Source organism: Scyliorhinus canicula, chromosome 20, assembly GCF_902713615.1.
Source record: "Scyliorhinus canicula chromosome 20, sScyCan1.1, whole genome shotgun sequence".
NCBI classification, from domain to species: Eukaryota; Metazoa; Chordata; class Chondrichthyes; order Carcharhiniformes; family Scyliorhinidae; genus Scyliorhinus; species Scyliorhinus canicula.
This window is the reverse complement of record NC_052165.1, coordinates 12,081,178-12,098,540: the sequence shown is the minus strand read 5'-3', so window position 1 is coordinate 12,098,540 and position 17,363 is coordinate 12,081,178. Positions and strand designations below refer to the sequence as shown.

Here is a 17,363-nt window from a genome sequence, read left to right as displayed (position 1 = left end):
GCTCTGGGTCACTGTCCGTGTGGAGTTTGCGCATTCTCCCCGAGTTTGTGTGGGTTTCACCCCCCCCAAACCAAAAAAGATGTGCAGGCTAGGTGGATTAGCCATGCTAAATTGCCCCTTAATTGGAAAAAATAAATTGAATACTCTAAAAAAAATTTTTTAAATTGTAGCTCTTACTTGGCCTTTGCCTCCCGGGTAGCCTGGAGACAGATTTTGCTGGAGTGGGGGGACTGTGACGTGGGGTCGCCGAAGCCAGGGTGTGTGGGTGAGCGACCTTGCGGAATTTCATAAGCTGGAAAAAAATCAAGTTCACCTTCAGAGGGTCCATGGGGGGGTTTGCCCGGAGATGGAAGCCGTTAATTGACTTCTTCAAGGATACTTAAGACATCAGCAGTGAAGGGGGGGGGGTTATAGCGGGTAAATTCAGGGGAGATAGGGAGGATGGGGTGTTATTTATTTTATTTATCAATTTAGAGTCCCAATTCATTTTTTCCAATCAAGGGGCAATTTAGCGTGGCCAATCCACCTAACCTGCACATTTTGGGTTGTGGGGGTCAAACCCATGCAAACACGGGGAGAATCATAGAATTTACAGTGCAGCAGACCATTCAGCCCATTGAGTCTGCACCAACCCACGTAAGGCCTCAATTCCACCCTATCCCTGTAACCCAATAACCCCTCCTAACCTTTTTTGTTTGGTCACTATGTGCAATTTATCATGGGCAATGCATCTAACCTGCACGTCTTTGGACTGTGGAAGGAAACCGGAGCACCCGGAGGAAACCCACACAGACACGGGGAGAACATGCAGACTCCGCACAGACAGTGACCCAGCAGGGAATCAAACCTAAGACCCTGGCGCTGTGAAGCCACAGTGCTATCCACTTGTGCTACCATGCTGCACATTCTCCCCGTGTTTGCGTGGATCTCATCCCCACAACCCAAAGATGTGCAGGGTGGGTTTATTGGCCACACTAAATTGCCCCTTAATGTGGAAAAAAAATAATTCGACTCTAAATGAAAAAAAGTTTTGCCTTTGTATACTTCATGGCCATTTACGATTCTAAAATTTGCCTGCACCGTGTTGACACACCTGCTAAAACCTCTTATGCAACCTTCAAAATATGGTACATCACTTCAGGGTTTTTCAAAGTGTGGCCCACGAGTGAATCACGAGAGGGTCGCAGAGCAATCAGCCACGGCTTTCCTGCTGTGGTCCCAATCGCGGGTGAAGCGCCCAACGGCCGCTTATCGGCATTTTTATTGAGAATGATGGGTCGCGGCCGCCTTTTACATGAGAAGAAATGAGACTGTGCGCAGCCATCTGGCCAGAAGCGGCAAGTGAGCAAATCACGTGCTCTGCATATACACTCAATATCAAACGCCCTGTGTGTACATGCTTTTGCCGCCAAATCACAGAGGAGAGCTCCTTCCATTTTATTTCTTTAAAATATTTTTATTCAAGAAAAAAAATCCAATACTAACATACAAAATATTTCAACACATTTCTACAATTTTAACAAAAATATCCCCAACCCAACCAAATCCGACTTTAACAAAATCCTTCCCATCCCCCTAAACCTCCCAATTTGCTGATGATAAGCAGCTCCTCAAAAAAGATGAACGGCCACCACCTGGAATAAAACCCCTTATGGCGTACAGAATTCCGACAGATCCGCCAACAAACGAAGCCTTCGGCGGCACCGGCAACCTCCACCGCAGCAAGACCCACCTCCGGGCTATTAGGGAGGTGAAGACTAGGATATCTGCCTTCTCCCCCTCCTGCAGCACTGGCGAGTCTGACACACCAAAAATAGCCACCGTCATGCACGAGTTTCTTCCATTTTCTAGCTGCTGGCAAGCAAGGCAAGAGGGATGTGAAGCTCAATAGTTTTCTTACAAGAGATGGCCAGAGAAGCAAATACTGGCCAGGATCTCACAACTGAATCTGCTGGAGAGAGCTGCTCAGGAGAGTCCAGGGCAGAGCTAGTGTTAGTTCTGTACAGAGCACCAGGGCCTCTGGTTCACAGCCTAGAAACAAGAAACTTAACTCGGGAACAAAGCAGTATAAAGATGATTTCTTGAGGCATGGTTTTGTCAGTTGTGCCAATGCAAAAAAGGATGTAAAGGCTACGTGTGTTTGGGCAGCACGGTAGCAATGTGGATAGCACAATTGCTGCACAGCTCCAGGGTCACAGGTTCAATTCCAGCTTGGGTCACTGTCTGCACATCCTCCCCGTGTGTGCGTGGGTTTCCTCCGGGTGCTCCGGTTTCCTCCCACAGTCCAAAGATATGCAAGTTAGGTGGATTGGCCAAATTGCCCTTAGTGTCCAAAATTGTCTTTGGTGTTGGGTGGGGTTGCTGGGTTATGGGGATAGGGTGGAGGTGTGGGCCTTGGGTAGGGTGCTCTTTCCAAGAGCCGGTGCAGACTCGATGGACCGAATGGCCTCCATCTGCACTGTAAATTCTATGATATGCAGGGAAGTACTGGCAAATGAGAGAGAAGTTTCAGATTTGAAAGAGAAATGGCGGGTGAAAAATTCCTTTTAAGGTTGAGACCCCAGGGTCAGTTATTGAAGATGACTCCAAATGAAAAGATAAGCTGCTGTACCAGACCTGTAATAGCATATTAAAAACACGCCACAAGTCCATGAGGCTGTCAGCATTCAGGAGTAGCATCTCCCAGGAGTATCTAGAGCTGAGTAAAACAAGCATTTTGTTGCTATTGCCCTTCACGACGATCTCCATGTGCGAGGTTGGATTTTCCATTTTCACAAAGGTGACGGTAGTACAAAGGAATTGCTGAACTCTGCACCTGATATGTGCATTTTCCTCTCCCCCTGATTGGAGTGACGACCAGGTAGTCTCCCTACTTTAAGGTAAGCGAACCTGGCGTGGTTCAGGAAGGTTGGCCGGCATGGGTACCGAATGTCGGTGTGCTGGCAAAAGTTTGAAAAACGCTCCATTACTTGACAGAGGTACCAGTTTGAAAATCCACACATCTCAGCAGATTCTGGACCCATACCACCAGCCTAAACCAATGGTTAGCTGAGCTTTCTTCAGGTAGAATTTGTTGACTTGGCAGCAACATTCAGGATCTTAAGTGTCACAATGCCCATAGCTGACATCTTCCCCTCTTCAGCACGTAATGCAAGACAAAAACCCGGTACAATGAAACTTTGGGCTGGGTTAAACTGACAAACCTATCACAGCATTGATGTTAGGATATTGTAGTCCCTGTGCCTGCATTCAACATGTGAACTCTCGCAACGAACACAACTGAACTGAATATTCATACCTGGTTTGCTAGCTGCATGCATAGCAAGGACAGTCTACAGATTACTAATAATTCTCCAAAATTACGTAAGCAAATTTAATCATATTATAAAATATTTTTATTATTGTATGGGGCCTCACGGTAGCCTGGTGGTTAGCATCAATGCTTCACAGCTCCAGGGTCCCAGGTTCGATTCCCGGCTGGGTCACTGTCTGTGTGGAGTCTGCACGTCCTCCCCGTGTGCGCGTGGGTTTCCTCCCACAGTCCAAAGATGTGCGGGTTAGGTGGATTGGCCATGCTAAATTGCCCGTAGTGTAAGGTTAATGGGGGGGATTGTTGGGTTACGGGTTACGTGGGTTTAAGTGGGGTGATCATTGTTCGGCACAACATCGAGGGCCGAAGGGCCTGTTCTGTGCTGTACTGTTCTATGTTCTATGTATGGCTGATGTTCTCCAGCCATTGGGATTCTCTTTTCCCATCGGCAACCCACCCTGCACGCAGGTGGCTGGGGGAACTTCAATGGGAAATCCCATTGAAAATTGGCGGGAGTAGAGAATCCCGCCACCAGCGAACGGCGCCCTGCCGGGAAACATGCGGCTGGGAGGCCCGGGGAATCCCGCCCATAAATCATAATTTCAGCTCTCAGCCACAAATAAAGTTTTATTGATAGCCAATAACAATGCCACCACTCAAATGGCACCCCTGCGCTAGCTCATTCTTTTGGTCCTCCTCTGAAGTAGCAAGACAAAGGTTTGTCATGACTCTCACCATTGGGTGCCATTGATCTCAGCTGTGCTATTGCAAGAGGTTGGACTGCTTCCCATTAGAATTGAGAAATTAATTGGAGACTTGAGTGAGACACTCCGATTCACGTCTTGTAGTAGGCTAATCAAGTGTCGCCTTGGGTGAGTAATTGGCATTAGGGGTTAGCGCACCAGGATTGCTTTCAACCAGCCATTAAGAATTGGTGCTACGTTGGTATTTAACCTGCTTCCAGTGATCAAGGCTCCCGCAAACCAAATCTCGCCTTAATTTCTACAGTATGCAGTCGTACTCAGAGAGACCATTCTGAACACTGATGTGGTAAATGGAAATGTACTGTGAATAGAGGCGATGTGGTGAAGCCGGTACAGTAGAGAGTTGTATTTTGCACTTGGTCATGGAGACAGTTGGCACTAAAAGCCTAAAACAAAGTGGAATTGCACCCCCCCCCCTTAATCATTTTCCAAAATATAACTTCCCCCGATGGATTAATTCATTGCAAAAACTGGAGTTGCCAGAGCTCAGGAATGAGTGTCCATTCCACTGGGAGGGAAACGATACGTTTGCTGTGAGAGGGGAGAAAGTACAATGAAAAGAAAAACACACAACGTTAAAGAAACATCCCAATTCACTTGTATTACACAAAATTTAAACTTTATTTTTGGGGCCTTTTTTGTTTATTTTTGTAGAATTTTGCCAACAGCAAAATAATAAAATAAAACAACAACAACTTTTGTCTGGTACAACAGAAAACATGTTCACGTAAGAACAAAACATAGCATATAGAGTCTTGAAGTCACAGATTCTCATCCCTTTTTTTCATGCTGTTTTGCACTCTGCAAGAGGCGAGCTTGGCACAGGTGTCATGGTAGGTCAGTCTATCGCAGCTCCTTTCTTCTTAGATCCGTGTCAACTGGTGCCACAGGCTGGAAGGTAAAATGCTTTCAACCTTTTCCATCACAAAATTTAATGGAGCGAACAGTGTGCTGAGAAACTGGAGAAACAAAAAGTGGGGGGAAAAAGACACTCACTTAAGGAGAGAGTTTCGATCCACGGGTTGCAACAACACACATAAAAAAATCAAGAGCTTTTGCCGACTTCTCTTTGGGCTACTTAGTGCAATTTGTGCCTATGTTTCATTCTTGAGAGAACACTAAGGTTCTAGTATCCATGGCGGGTGCAATTGTTTTTCATGGGCAGCATGGTGGCACTGTGGTTAACACTGTTGCTTTGCAGCGCCAGGGTCCCGGGTTCGATTCCCGGCTTGGGTGACTGTCTGTGCGGAGTCTGCACGTTCTCCCTGTGTCTGCTTGGGTTTCCTCCGGGTGCTCCGCTTTCCTCCCACAAATCCCAAAAGACGTGCTGTTAGGTGAATTGGTCATTCTGAATTCTCCCTCTATGAACCCAAACAGGCGCCGGACAGTGGTGACTAGGGGATTTTCACAGTAACTTCACTGCAGTGTTAACGTAAGCCTATTTGTGGCACTAGTAGAGATTATTATACTGTTAAATGTTTCAATGAACATCATATTTAATGACAGCCTGTCTTTGGTGCAGTGCCGACAGAGCAGTCAGCGTTGAGGTACTAAATTTTGACCGAGGTAGCACTAATCCATAGAATCCCTCCCGTGCAGAAGGAGTCCGTTTGGCCCTTTGCGTCTGCACCGACCCTCCAAAAGATCACCCCACCTAGGCCTAGCCCACTCCGCCACCCTATCCCCGCAACCCCACCTAACCTGCACATCTCTGCACACTAAGGGGCAAGCAACTTACCATGGCCATTCCACCTAACCTGCGCATCTTTGACTGCGGCAGGAAACCAGAGCACCCAGTGGGAACCCACGCAGAGACAGGGAGAACGTGCAAACTCCACACAGTTACCCAAGGCGGGAATCGAAGGTCCCTGGCGATGTGAGGCAGCAGTGTTCAACCACTGTGCCAGTGGGGTACAGAATTCTCCTGGTCTCATGGCCAACTATTATCCCTGCAGAAACAATCAGCGAAATAAATGAACTAGTCACTCGTTTAATTTGCTGTTAAGTGACCGTCCTGTGCGCAAAGTGGCCTTAATTTACATTCAGAAGCAAGAACGATAGAACCTCAGGTAATCCACTGGCTGTGACGTGCTTCAGGATGTCCTTTATGTTCCTATTTAAATGCAAATTCCTTTATCTGATGCATTAATGGGTAATCTCCAAGAGATTTAGTCATGATTGGCAATTGCCGCGTCTCCTCAATGGAATGAGGCAGTAGGTTATACTATATATGGCCACAAAATCAAATTCATAAATTCAGTGATTAATCAAGAAAGGCACTGGAGAAATATAAGGTGTAGAAATTAAGGAAAAATTGCAATGTGAGAACTTGATTGGATACATTCATCCAACATTTGCAGATGTGCTCTTTTAAATATAACAAAACCTCAAAAGTACAAATATTCCTCCTCCCCACTGGACACCACTTAGTTATCTGTCATTCCCATGCTTTGGCCTACGTAGGGAGCAGGAGTACTCCATATGGACATATCCTGAAATTTACGGGTGTAAACACAGCCACTGCCGCAGACCTGGGAGAGCTGTTGAAGTGGCAACAGCCACTTCCCGTCCATATCAACCGTAGTGGGCGGCACGGTAACACAGTGGTTAGCACTGTTGTTCACAGCGCCAGGGTCCCAAGTTCAATTCCCAGCTTGGGTCACTGTCTGTGCGGAGTCTGCACGTTCTCCCCATGTTTGTGTGGGTTTCCGGTATCCTCCCACAAGTCCTGAAAGACGTGCTTGTCAAGTGAATTGGACATTCTGAATTCTCTCTCTGTGTACCCAGAGTGTGGCGATTAGGGGATTTTCACAGTAACTTCACTGCAGTGTTAATGTAAGCCTACCTGTGACTAAGATTATTATTATTATTAAATGGCCTCCAGGACTGCTGGTCTTCCCAACAGGTCCAGAAATATAAAAGCTTCCCAAGAGGACAGAACCTATCTTCCTGGGTCCTTTGTGTTTGGTCTTCTTCCAGACAGAAACTCAGGAAAAAATCTCCCACGATCGACATTTGATTTAAATGTCCCATCTGTTTCTAATGGAAGTATTTCTCCCACAGCTGGGCGTACTACTGGAAAAGTGTATCAGTTGCAGAAGAGGGAGTGGAAGCAGAATTATGGCTCTTTACACTTCACTCTCTGCTTCGCTTTGTATGCATACTTAAAGCAGAGGAAAGTTATCTCCACATTTCTCCACTGAATTCTGTTCACAATACCAGAGTAGGGTGGATGGGAGCACGCCAAGCAGGTACATATCAGACTTGTGAGCTAATTCCAGCAAATTAAACACACACTGAGACACTAAAGCTGGAATAAGATCTTGTGGAGTAAAATGCCTGATCCTATCCAAAGCAACTGCTGTTTCCTCATACGACATGCAGGCTGGAGGGCTCCACATCTATCAGACACCGTAGAGAAAGCAAGATGATCAGATAATTTCTGGACCAAGAGGTTTTCTGTTTCAACTGGCCTCGGGCAATGTTGACAGTCGCTCTACACTGTGCAACTAAACGTACCCATTTTAAAAGCAGATGCTGAACGACACACTGTGCCAGTGTCATTTTTTGTAATGCTCTTCACAGAAAGCATCAAACTTAGTGCCATTAAGTGCAAAAGGTAGTCAAGGATTTACTTTTAACATTGAGGATAGATGAAGGGCCCTTAACATCAAATCCACATGTTTACAGCAGTGACAAAATTTCAAAAATACCTGGTCTCTCAGGCACATTGAGGCATCCTGTGATTGTCAATGGTACCGTACAAACGTGAGTCTTTCCTCGGCACATAACATTACAGCAATAATTGGAAATATCTCAGTGCCCAAGAGATTGATCGAGTACACCTTTCCAAAACATTGAGTTACCATAACTGGTAAGTCAAACACAAGTCATTCTAAAGTTCCTAAAAATAATCATCCTTGTCCACAGGTAACCCTTCAAATATGATCGCCTTTATTTTCTACCTCTCAGTTGGATTTATGGGCAATAATGCTGCATGGCTTTAAAACAAAGCCCTTGGATGCATCTTACTGAACTTTTGTTTTTTTACGAATAAATTCAAGCTACCAGGGTTAAAATTCGTTCCAAACTTTCTCAACTATCATGATTACAATTCATTATAATTTAATTCAAATTTTCTGAGAGTAATTAAAAATAACGTTTTAATGGAAATGAAGGACCTATTTCTAGAAGGGCGGCTTGCGAGTTTGTTGGAGTTGAGGGAGAAGTTTGGGATTTCAGGTACATGCAGGATTTCGTGAGAAAGATTTTTCCGACTTTTCCGGTGGCACCGCCCTCCTCTTTGTTGGAGGGGGTGTGGTTGGTGGTGGGGCTGGAGGGCGGGGTGCTCTGGGAGGATTTTGGAAGACGTTATGGCGTCTCTGGAGGGAGTTAAGGCCAAGTGGGAGGAGGAGCTGGGGATGGTGCTGGAGGAGGGGGTGTGGTGTGAGGTGCTGTGAAGGGTGAATGCCTCAACCTCATGTGCGAGGGGTTGATACAACTAAAGGTAGTTTAGTACGTAGAGCGCACCAAACGAAGTCGAGGATGAGCCGGTTGTTTGAAGACATGGAGGATACTTGTGAACGGTGTGGGAGGGGCCCGACCAATCACGTACATATGTTCTGGTCCTGCGCTAAGTTGGAGCAATTTTGGAGGTCGTTCTTCAGCACCACGTCGACGGTCTAGCCCGTGAATTTAGAGCCCAGTACCCTGGAGGCCATATGTGGGGTGTCGGACTTGCCGGAGCGGCAGACAGGAGCAGGGGCACATGTTTTAGCCTTAGTCTCACTGTTCGCTCGCAGGGGCAGGTCCTGTTGGTGTGAAGGTCAGTTGCTCCATCCTGTGCCTTGGTGTGGCTGGAGGAATCTAATGGAGGTTTTGCATCTGGAAAAGGTGAAATTTGCTTTCAGGGGGCGAGTGAGGGGTTCCACAAGAGATGGGGTTTGTTTATACTACACTTTAAGGAGCCGGTGGGTGGGGCGTTGGGGGGTTGTGTGGTTTTGTCTCTTTGGCAGGTTGTGTGTTTAAAATATCAAAAACTTGAATTAAAATATGTTCCAAAGTAAATACATTTTAAACAGATTGCATGGTGTCAGAAACAAGATAACATGCTTCATCACCAATAAATTTAAACTGGTTTGAAATCAACAATGATGGTTCTCAAAGCATCAGTTATTAGTCCAATGGTTAACTTAGCCAGAAAGGCAAGTAAAAGTTCCAGGTTCATCTCCAGTCTATATTAAGCTAGTTCATTAATAGCATTAACATTAGCCCAGTGTCCTTCGATTAAGGAGAAAAATCAACCATGGGTCCCATTCCAAATTATTATCCAACAGTTTCTGTTGGAAAGGTGTGCGATGTCAGGTGTCGTAAACATGCCTAGTTTTGGTGCCACTCGCCCCACGCTGGCACCTCAGAGAGGCATCGCTGCCTTCAAGATATATACTACAGATTTATGCTCGAGATCACTCCTGTAAACAGACTGTGCACCCACGAACTAGATGGCGATCGCAAATCTTGTTGGACAGATTCCGAGGCCTTTATTCACATGACCACTTTCATTGCCACCTGCAATATCTTTATAAATAATGAAGAAAATCGATGAAAGGAAATAAAAAAGACACTTGTTTGCATTGCACAGAGCAGTGGCCAGGGCACTAATCTCTAGGTCCTGGAGACTGCAGGTTATTTTGGAGAGTGCAGCTCTCAGGTCTAAGGTCAGGATCAGATTCCAGTTTATTGAATGTATCACAAGCTACTATATGTTATTATCTTCTAAAACTTGGTGGAAGATCATATACAATGGGCCAGATCTTCCGGCTGTTCATGCTGGAGGGATCTTCCGGTCCCGCAGGCGAGTTGCCCGGCGACGTGGAGTGCGGATTCAATGGGAAATCCAATTGGCAGTGATGGGACCAGAAGGTTCTGCCGCCGGGCAACGGCTGGCTGTCTCCCGCTGCCGAGAACCACGCCGCGGGGAGGGAAGACACCCGTACCCAATTCCAGGCAAATGATCAAATTTACTCTACGTAAGTAGCATAGTGGGCACGTAAGGCAGGTAAATTATTAGTGTCACAAGTAACATTACATTAACACTGCAATGAAGTTACTGTGAAAATCCCCTAGTCACCACAGTCCGGCACCTGTTCGGGTACACCGAGGGAGAATCCAGAATGTCCAATTCACCTAACAAGCCCGTCTTTTGGGACTTGTGGGTGGAAACCGGAGCACCCGGAGGGAATCCACGCAGACACGGGGAGAACGTTCAGACTCCGCACAGGCAGTGACCCAAGCAGGGATTCGAACCTGGGACCCTGGCACTGAGAAGTAGCAGCGCTATCCACTATGCTACTGTGCCGCCCATTTAGCATAAGCTCTGATCAGCAAAAAACAACGCAAGTGCAATTCCTGCACTAACACCAACCTGAGAATTGTCCTTTAAACATTGTTTCTTATTTCTATCATGGTCCACTGAAACCACTGGACCCTCTGACCAGACCCAATGAACTAGCTGCGAACGGACTAGTGAACTGAACCCAGGCTGTGAAACAGAAACCTACAAGTGAAAGCTCCTGACTGCACAGTTGTCCAGCACAGATAGAATCCTGGCCCTGGACTCTAACAAACTCAAAATACGTTAAATATTGAGACAGCAGCCAATCAAGCCCACTGCTTCAAAACAAAAAAGAAATCCCTGGAGTCAATCACAGGGTATGTTTGAATTGAAAAGCTTCATTCTCTGCCAGTGAACAGAATATCCTGTCCCACCTGAATGTAACAGAACGATTGTTATTAGCTGTACTGATCAGAATGGATCAGCCTGTCAGGTGTAAAAAAAACAATTTACACATTTGTGCCCAATATCAATGCCAGGGAGAGGGAGACAACCATTTGGCACAAAGAGAAACCCTGTTCTAGTTTTCTTGAAATACAGGTTACTTATAACTGTGTGTGTTGTGGCTAATGAGGCATAATCAATAACCAATCAATCACATAAAGCACAGAAAGTGCTTTATCTTTCATAAGAAGCACGCTGGAGAGGGCGGTGGATGGTGGTGAACTTATAACTAAAGAGAATAAGTCGCTAAGGAATCGTATCTAAAGCATCACAATTGATTTATGCTCTAATGATTCAATTCAGTCATCACTCAAGCCCATTTTTAATTCCCTTCCTGCAGTTGGGAATCTTATCAATAAGGAAGAGCAGTTTGCATTTATACTGTATAGTGCCTTTAGTGCAGTTAAATCTTCCAAGGCGTTTCACTGGATTATTCCAACTAAAGTTGAAACCAAGTCACGCGAGGAAATATTAGGACTAAATTGGTCAGAGGTAGGGTTCAAGAAGCAACTTATAAAGGAGTGTTAAGGGAAGCGGTGGGGAGGTTTATTTCTGGAGGGGATTCCAGAGTCCAGGGCCTAGGGAGCTGAAGACATCCTGTATTAAATCAGGGGATATACAAGAGGCAAGAATTGCAGGACCATTGGAATGGACCTATTTGGAAGAAATGGGCCTATTTAGAAAACAATGAGTTGCCAGCTGGGAGCTAATGTGGATCGGTGAGCACAGGGATGACTTATAATAATAATAATCTTTATTGTCACAAGTAGGCTTATATTAACACTGCAGTAAGGTTACTGTGAAAAGACCCTAATCACTAAAGACCCTAAAAGACTCCGGCGCCTGTTCAGGTACACGGAGGGAGAATTCAGAATGTCCAATTCACCTAACAGCACGTCTTTCGGGGCTTGTGGGAGGAAACCGGAGCACCCGGAGGAAACCCACACAGACACGGGGAGAACGTGCAGACTCCGCACAGACAGCGACCCAAGCCGGGAATCGAACCTGGTACTAGGTACTGTGAAGCAACAGTGCTAACCACTGTGCTACCATGCCGCCCATTGGTGTCCATTAAGATACAGAAAGCAGAGTAATAGATGTACTCAGGTTTATGGGGGATGGAATTTGGACATTAACTATTAAACCAGAGCTGGCTCGCATTTCCTGTTTCTGTGTTAAACAATCCGTGATACTTCTTGTAAAATGTCAAACAGGAAATATTCTTTTCAATACAATATCTTTGCAAATGTGGGTGAGCTGGAAAATCTGTTTTGTGGATGAACGAAACGAATCAAAAAGAAAATCGGAAAGGCCAGGCCTAAAAGGGTTTGCATCAGGAAGATATATGTTCATTCAGGTTTGCTTAATGGAGGACCTGAAGCGAGCAAGGCACGTATGGAAGGCAAGAATGACCCACGGCTTAGATGATGTTTCTGGAGGCTGGTCTCAGCTTGTCACCATTCAGGGCCTGTGATCGGGATGGGAGGGGGCAGTTAAGATTGAAGGCAAGAGGCTCAAGGCATCCTGCTACTCTATGGCCACAAGGAAACTCATTTTTTCTTTCAAAGGAACTTAACTTGTTTGATCCCTTCCAGCCCTTAATCTAACTCTCAGTGAACATGTCTCCAAATGCATGTTAATTGTTCCAAACTCCGTTTACCACGGGGATGTAGAGGCAGTGTGTTAAAATACATTCCATGTGCCAGACTGAAGAACACTTACAGTGACATTAAGAATGGGCTACAAGGGCCGGGATTCTCCGAGCCTCCGCGCCACAATCGCGCTCGGCGGGGGAAGGGAATGGGACGTCAGACCTGCGATCGAATCCGACGCCTTCCCGTGATTCTGCGGGGACCGCAGAATCACCGGCAATAGCGCGCGCGCGTGGTCGATGCGGCGCAGTTCGGGGGCCAATGAAACAGGCCCCCACGGCGATTCTCCGCCGGCAACTGGCTGAGTTCCCGCTGGCGTGGTTCACTCATGGTACCACCCGCCGGGAACACAGTCCGCGGCCGCCCTGGTGGGGGGCCGGTGGGATCCGTCGCCGGGAGGAGCCTCCAGGAAGGCCAGGCTCACGATTGGGGACCACTAATTTGGGCGGGGGGGTATATTGTTGGGGCCAGCCTGCTGTGTGGGACCGCCATGTTGCGCGGGGCTGGGCCGCAAGTGCAGGGCCCCGTATCGGCAGCCAGATCTACGTGGACTACTCCGGGGCCCTGCCAGCCCCCTTCAAATTGGAGAATCACTCTGGACTTTCTCCAAGAAAGTACAGAGTGATTCGCGCCCGTTTTCTCACGGGCTTGGGGACATAGGCACATTATCAGAGAATTCCGCCCAAGGTATCTGCACTTCACTGAAGTTTGAACCTATGCCGCTGTCAGTTAATAATCACCTGAACTTGTGTATCTTTAGTCATATCCTGAATTTGGGTAGATAAAAGCTATGCAAGAAACGAGCAAATAAACTGTCTCTCACTCTGGCAACCCCGCATACGTATTATATACAGCACATGCCGCATGATTTTAAAGATAATTGGGGCCTGGCACCCACAGAGCCACAATAACCAGCTTGTACAATTGAGACTTAGAAAAATATTCTGCTCAAAAATCAAAGCTCAGTCCACAGAGTAAGGATAACCATGGCTCACAGGTGAAAATCCTTTGATCTGAGTTTCCTTGATCTTTCCAACTGCCCTTTTTGCATCTGGATTTTATGTGAAAAAAAAATAGCCATTAAGTAGTCCTGGTTTGTTAAGAAAAATCAGACGATTTTGCAGTATTTCCGTTCAACACCGTTTGCACATAAGGGTGACCGAACAAAACCTTGCTTCTTTCCGATCAGAAAGATAAGGGAAAGATCAAAAAGGACTTGCACCTTAAGGATACAAAAGTAATTGTGAGTTGTTTGCTCATTCTGCCTTCTAATACCATTGACCTGCAGAGGTGTACGATCATCTTTAAGACCAGTGCAAAAGTTTCATTTTAAAATACATTTTAGATAGTGGATGCAATAATGCACATTCGGTGGTTAATGGGCTCTGCCCATCTACATATCAGAGCAATCCCATTTCTCAAGCAGATGGTCACTTTATCACGTTGTGTACTACACAAGTGCTGGATAGATACATTCTTAACAGAAGTGGCGGTGAGTCAACAGCCATCTTTCAATACTTGTCAATGTAAACTACCACTTCAGTCACACTGCTGCCAAATCAGATCTTAACCGTCGGACTGGAAAGAGGCATTCGTGCCCGACAGTTTAGTTCTACTGGGACTCGTGCTATCAGCCAAGGTAAGGGTCAGGGAAAGATCAAAGAATCGTAATTTTGATATGTCTACAGTAGTCACGAGAGTCCTTTAGGCACCCACACACAAACATCATCACTTTGGAATCAAGGGAACTTCTATCATTAGACTTATTGAGTAACACAATGGACGAACACTTCTCCGGACAAGAAAGTCAGAAACTATGCACCGGGGGGGGCTCAGGTGGTTCAATGCGCTAAGGTCACAGACTTTCATGTTGTGACCTGGGTTCAGATTCTGACAAAACTTTGACATCAGAGCACAGCTGTTACCAAAAGCTGAGGACTTTGTAAAATAAATTGGTCAGCTCAAGGTTTGCTGGCTCATATGATATGTCCATATTACTAAAATTAAAGGTCTGAAAGTTCCAGCAGTTCTTTGCAATGCCTCAAAAGTGCAATAGTTTTTATTTCTTTTTAATTTCTCTCTCAAAAGGCTATTTGCTATAAGCACGCAACTCCAGTCGGTAGTGTGTGCAAGGCTGCTATTCCTGCAACTGACCGCCGGGAGTCTGCTCACCCATAATAATAATAATCTTTACTGTCACAAGTAGGCTTACATTAACACTGCAATTAAGTTACTGCAATTAAGTTAAAGCCCTTAGTTGCCACATTCCGGCGCCTGTTTGGGTTCACGGAGGGAGAATTCAGAATGCCCAAATTACCCAACAGCATATCTTTCGGGACTTGTGGGAAGAAACCGGAGTACCCACGGAGGAAATCCACGCAGACGCGGGGAGAATGTGCAGACTCTGCACAGAGAGTGACCCAAGCCGGGAATCGAACCTGGGGCCCTGGTGCTGTGAAGCAGCAGTGCTAACCACTGTGCTACCATGCCGCCCACCCGAGCACAAAAAGATGCAATAGTTAGCCACTTCATTTACTGGGTCAGCTGTGAATCTCAGTAAGGCACCCTCTGTCAGGAACACTGAATCTGCCATGCAATTGTGAAGCTTTTTCCTTAAGTCATGACACAACTGATTGAGCTACTATACCGGCAATCAATGCGGGCCGGTTTGTTGCTTCCCTTGAACATTAATTACAAAAGTATGTATTTCTGTAGTATTGGGATTTCTAACTAGTCTGACATTGTTGGATGTTTGCATCACTGGTCCAAAAGAAAACCCTGGGTAATGTTTAAATGGTAGCAAGGTTTCCCACCCTGCCACCAAAACAGTTGACGTTGTATTCACCCTAATTTCCAATGGCTGCCCAACAGCCATTTAACACTCCCAAGGAGCGTTAAGCAGTTGGAGGCATTCCTTCCAGCCCATCTGGGAAGGAAGTCCCACCCAAGAGAGCTGCTAGCCATCTGATTGGATGACAGCTCTCTGGTCTCAGCAGCGCCGCTGGGTGCGGTGGTCACTGCTGGGAGTGCATCCAGCCCCAGTGAAGGGGAGTAAGGAGCTGGATGGATCGTGAGCGGGTCCAAAACAGGGGGTTCCGGGGCGGGGCTGGCTTGGCTGATGAGGGGGTGCCGTGGACAAGGTACAAAGGTCAAGGAAGGAGAGGACACCGGGCATCCGGGCGGGCCTTAGAGTTCGATGTCATAGAAAAAAGTTATAAATAATGAAAGACCTTCCCAGTTTCAAAACAGACACATATCATGGGCAATTTGCAAGATTGCTCACGTATCCCCACTAAATATTAGAGAATCATGAGTTGTTGACCTACACTATTGTTTAAAATCTTCATGAAAGATTTTGATTTGGACAGAAGGCTGAATTGAAGATGGGCACTGTTATCTTCACCTTTTGCTTTTTGGAGCTGTGCCGTTGCTGTGATCCTAGATTCAAACATGACTCCATTCTTGACTTCTTTGAGATGGTAAAGGAATGTGTAGAAGTCTTATCCTACTTAACTCAATAAACTCTCTGATTGCTTACTGGTTTTATTATAGAGTCAGGTTAACCTGCATTTACATAATACTTTTAGTGCAGCAAATCAGAGAAGCAAAGCAATGAAACTATTTCAATAAGAAACTTGGGGTGGCACTAATCAGGTAGTAGAGAATGAGGATTTTAAATGACAGATGAGACAGAAGAAGGTGATACGTCCAAAGGGAAAGGGGGTGCCAGAGGACTATATCAAAGTATAATTGGAGGTGACGGGGGGCATGTGAGAACCACCAACTTAAAGGCCGCCCCGATCTCTGAGGAGCCACTTCACAGCACAGCTCCCAGGTGCAGGAAATGAGACTAAGTTGGCCTCGGTGGGGCTTTCCCCACTGAAGCCCCCCCCCCCCCCCCAAAAAAAAACTGAGTCCTGTTAGATAGCGGGGTCTTTCCTGGCTTTGCGAGCACTGGAAAAAACCCGGCTAAACGCGCTCGACATTTCCGTTAAATAGCACCCTAAGTGTGGGTGGATTGTGATGGAAATCATTTGGTGGGGGGGAATATTCTCACCGGTTCACCTACCTGAAATGATACTTAGGACGGGATCCTCCGCAAGCCCGGCAACTCCCACCCGAGGTAATGGGCCTTTGCATGGTCCCGCCTGTTGCAATGTTGCGGTGGGTGGGGCGGAAGAATCCAAGACGTAGTCATATTTTGGCAGAATTGCGCCCCCCCCCCCCCCCCCCAAACCCCCTTTCCTTTAAGTAAACCAGAGGCTGGATTCTCCGCTGTCGGGATTCTCCGTTGCACCAGCAGCTCACCCATGCCCGGGGATTTCCCAACGGCGTGGGGCTGCCCACAATGGGAAATCTCATTGGCCGGCTGGTGGGACGGAGAATCTCATTGGCCGGCTGGTGGGACGGAGAATCCCGCTGCCGGTAGGGGCGCACCGCACCAAAAAACTGATGCAGCGGGACGGAGCAATCCCTCCCCACGTGTTGCTGTAATTGATCTGTATGAGAGGAAACCTTTATTTTCTAATACCGGTGAGGCTTGGGTTAAAATATGCTGGCAAGAGAATGTGACTTTATTGATGGTTTCGCTGTGTCCTTAATGTGCCCAATTGTTGGGATGTAAACTAAGGAAGTAAGAAATAGAGCTGTGCCTCAGTTTACCACCCACGAAGCAGGGGAAGAGAGATGAATAGTTGGCTCTAGTTACAGAGGTGGGGTGACACACGATGATTTGCACCCAATAGCCAATACAAGAGGTGAATCTGAACCATCTCCAAAAACAGAGGGAGGAATGAGAA

General features: G+C 46.5%; 1 protein-coding gene across 9 annotated transcripts in view; it reads right to left on the bottom strand.

Moving 5' to 3' along the window:
* Nucleotides 1-4,676: 4,676 nt before the first annotated feature.
* The window catches only part of LOC119954680 (suppressor of tumorigenicity 7 protein homolog), a 207,832-nt gene continuing 195,145 nt past the window's right edge, over nucleotides 4,677-17,363 (bottom strand). For all 9 annotated transcript variants that reach the window (XM_038780146.1, XM_038780137.1, XM_038780139.1 and 6 more), the window contains one exon: nucleotides 4,677-5,033. In XM_038780146.1, coding sequence (XP_038636074.1) covers nucleotides 4,938-5,033 — 96 coding nt within the window. In that variant the 3' untranslated portion in view covers nucleotides 4,677-4,937. The remainder of the gene's footprint in view (nucleotides 5,034-17,363) is intronic.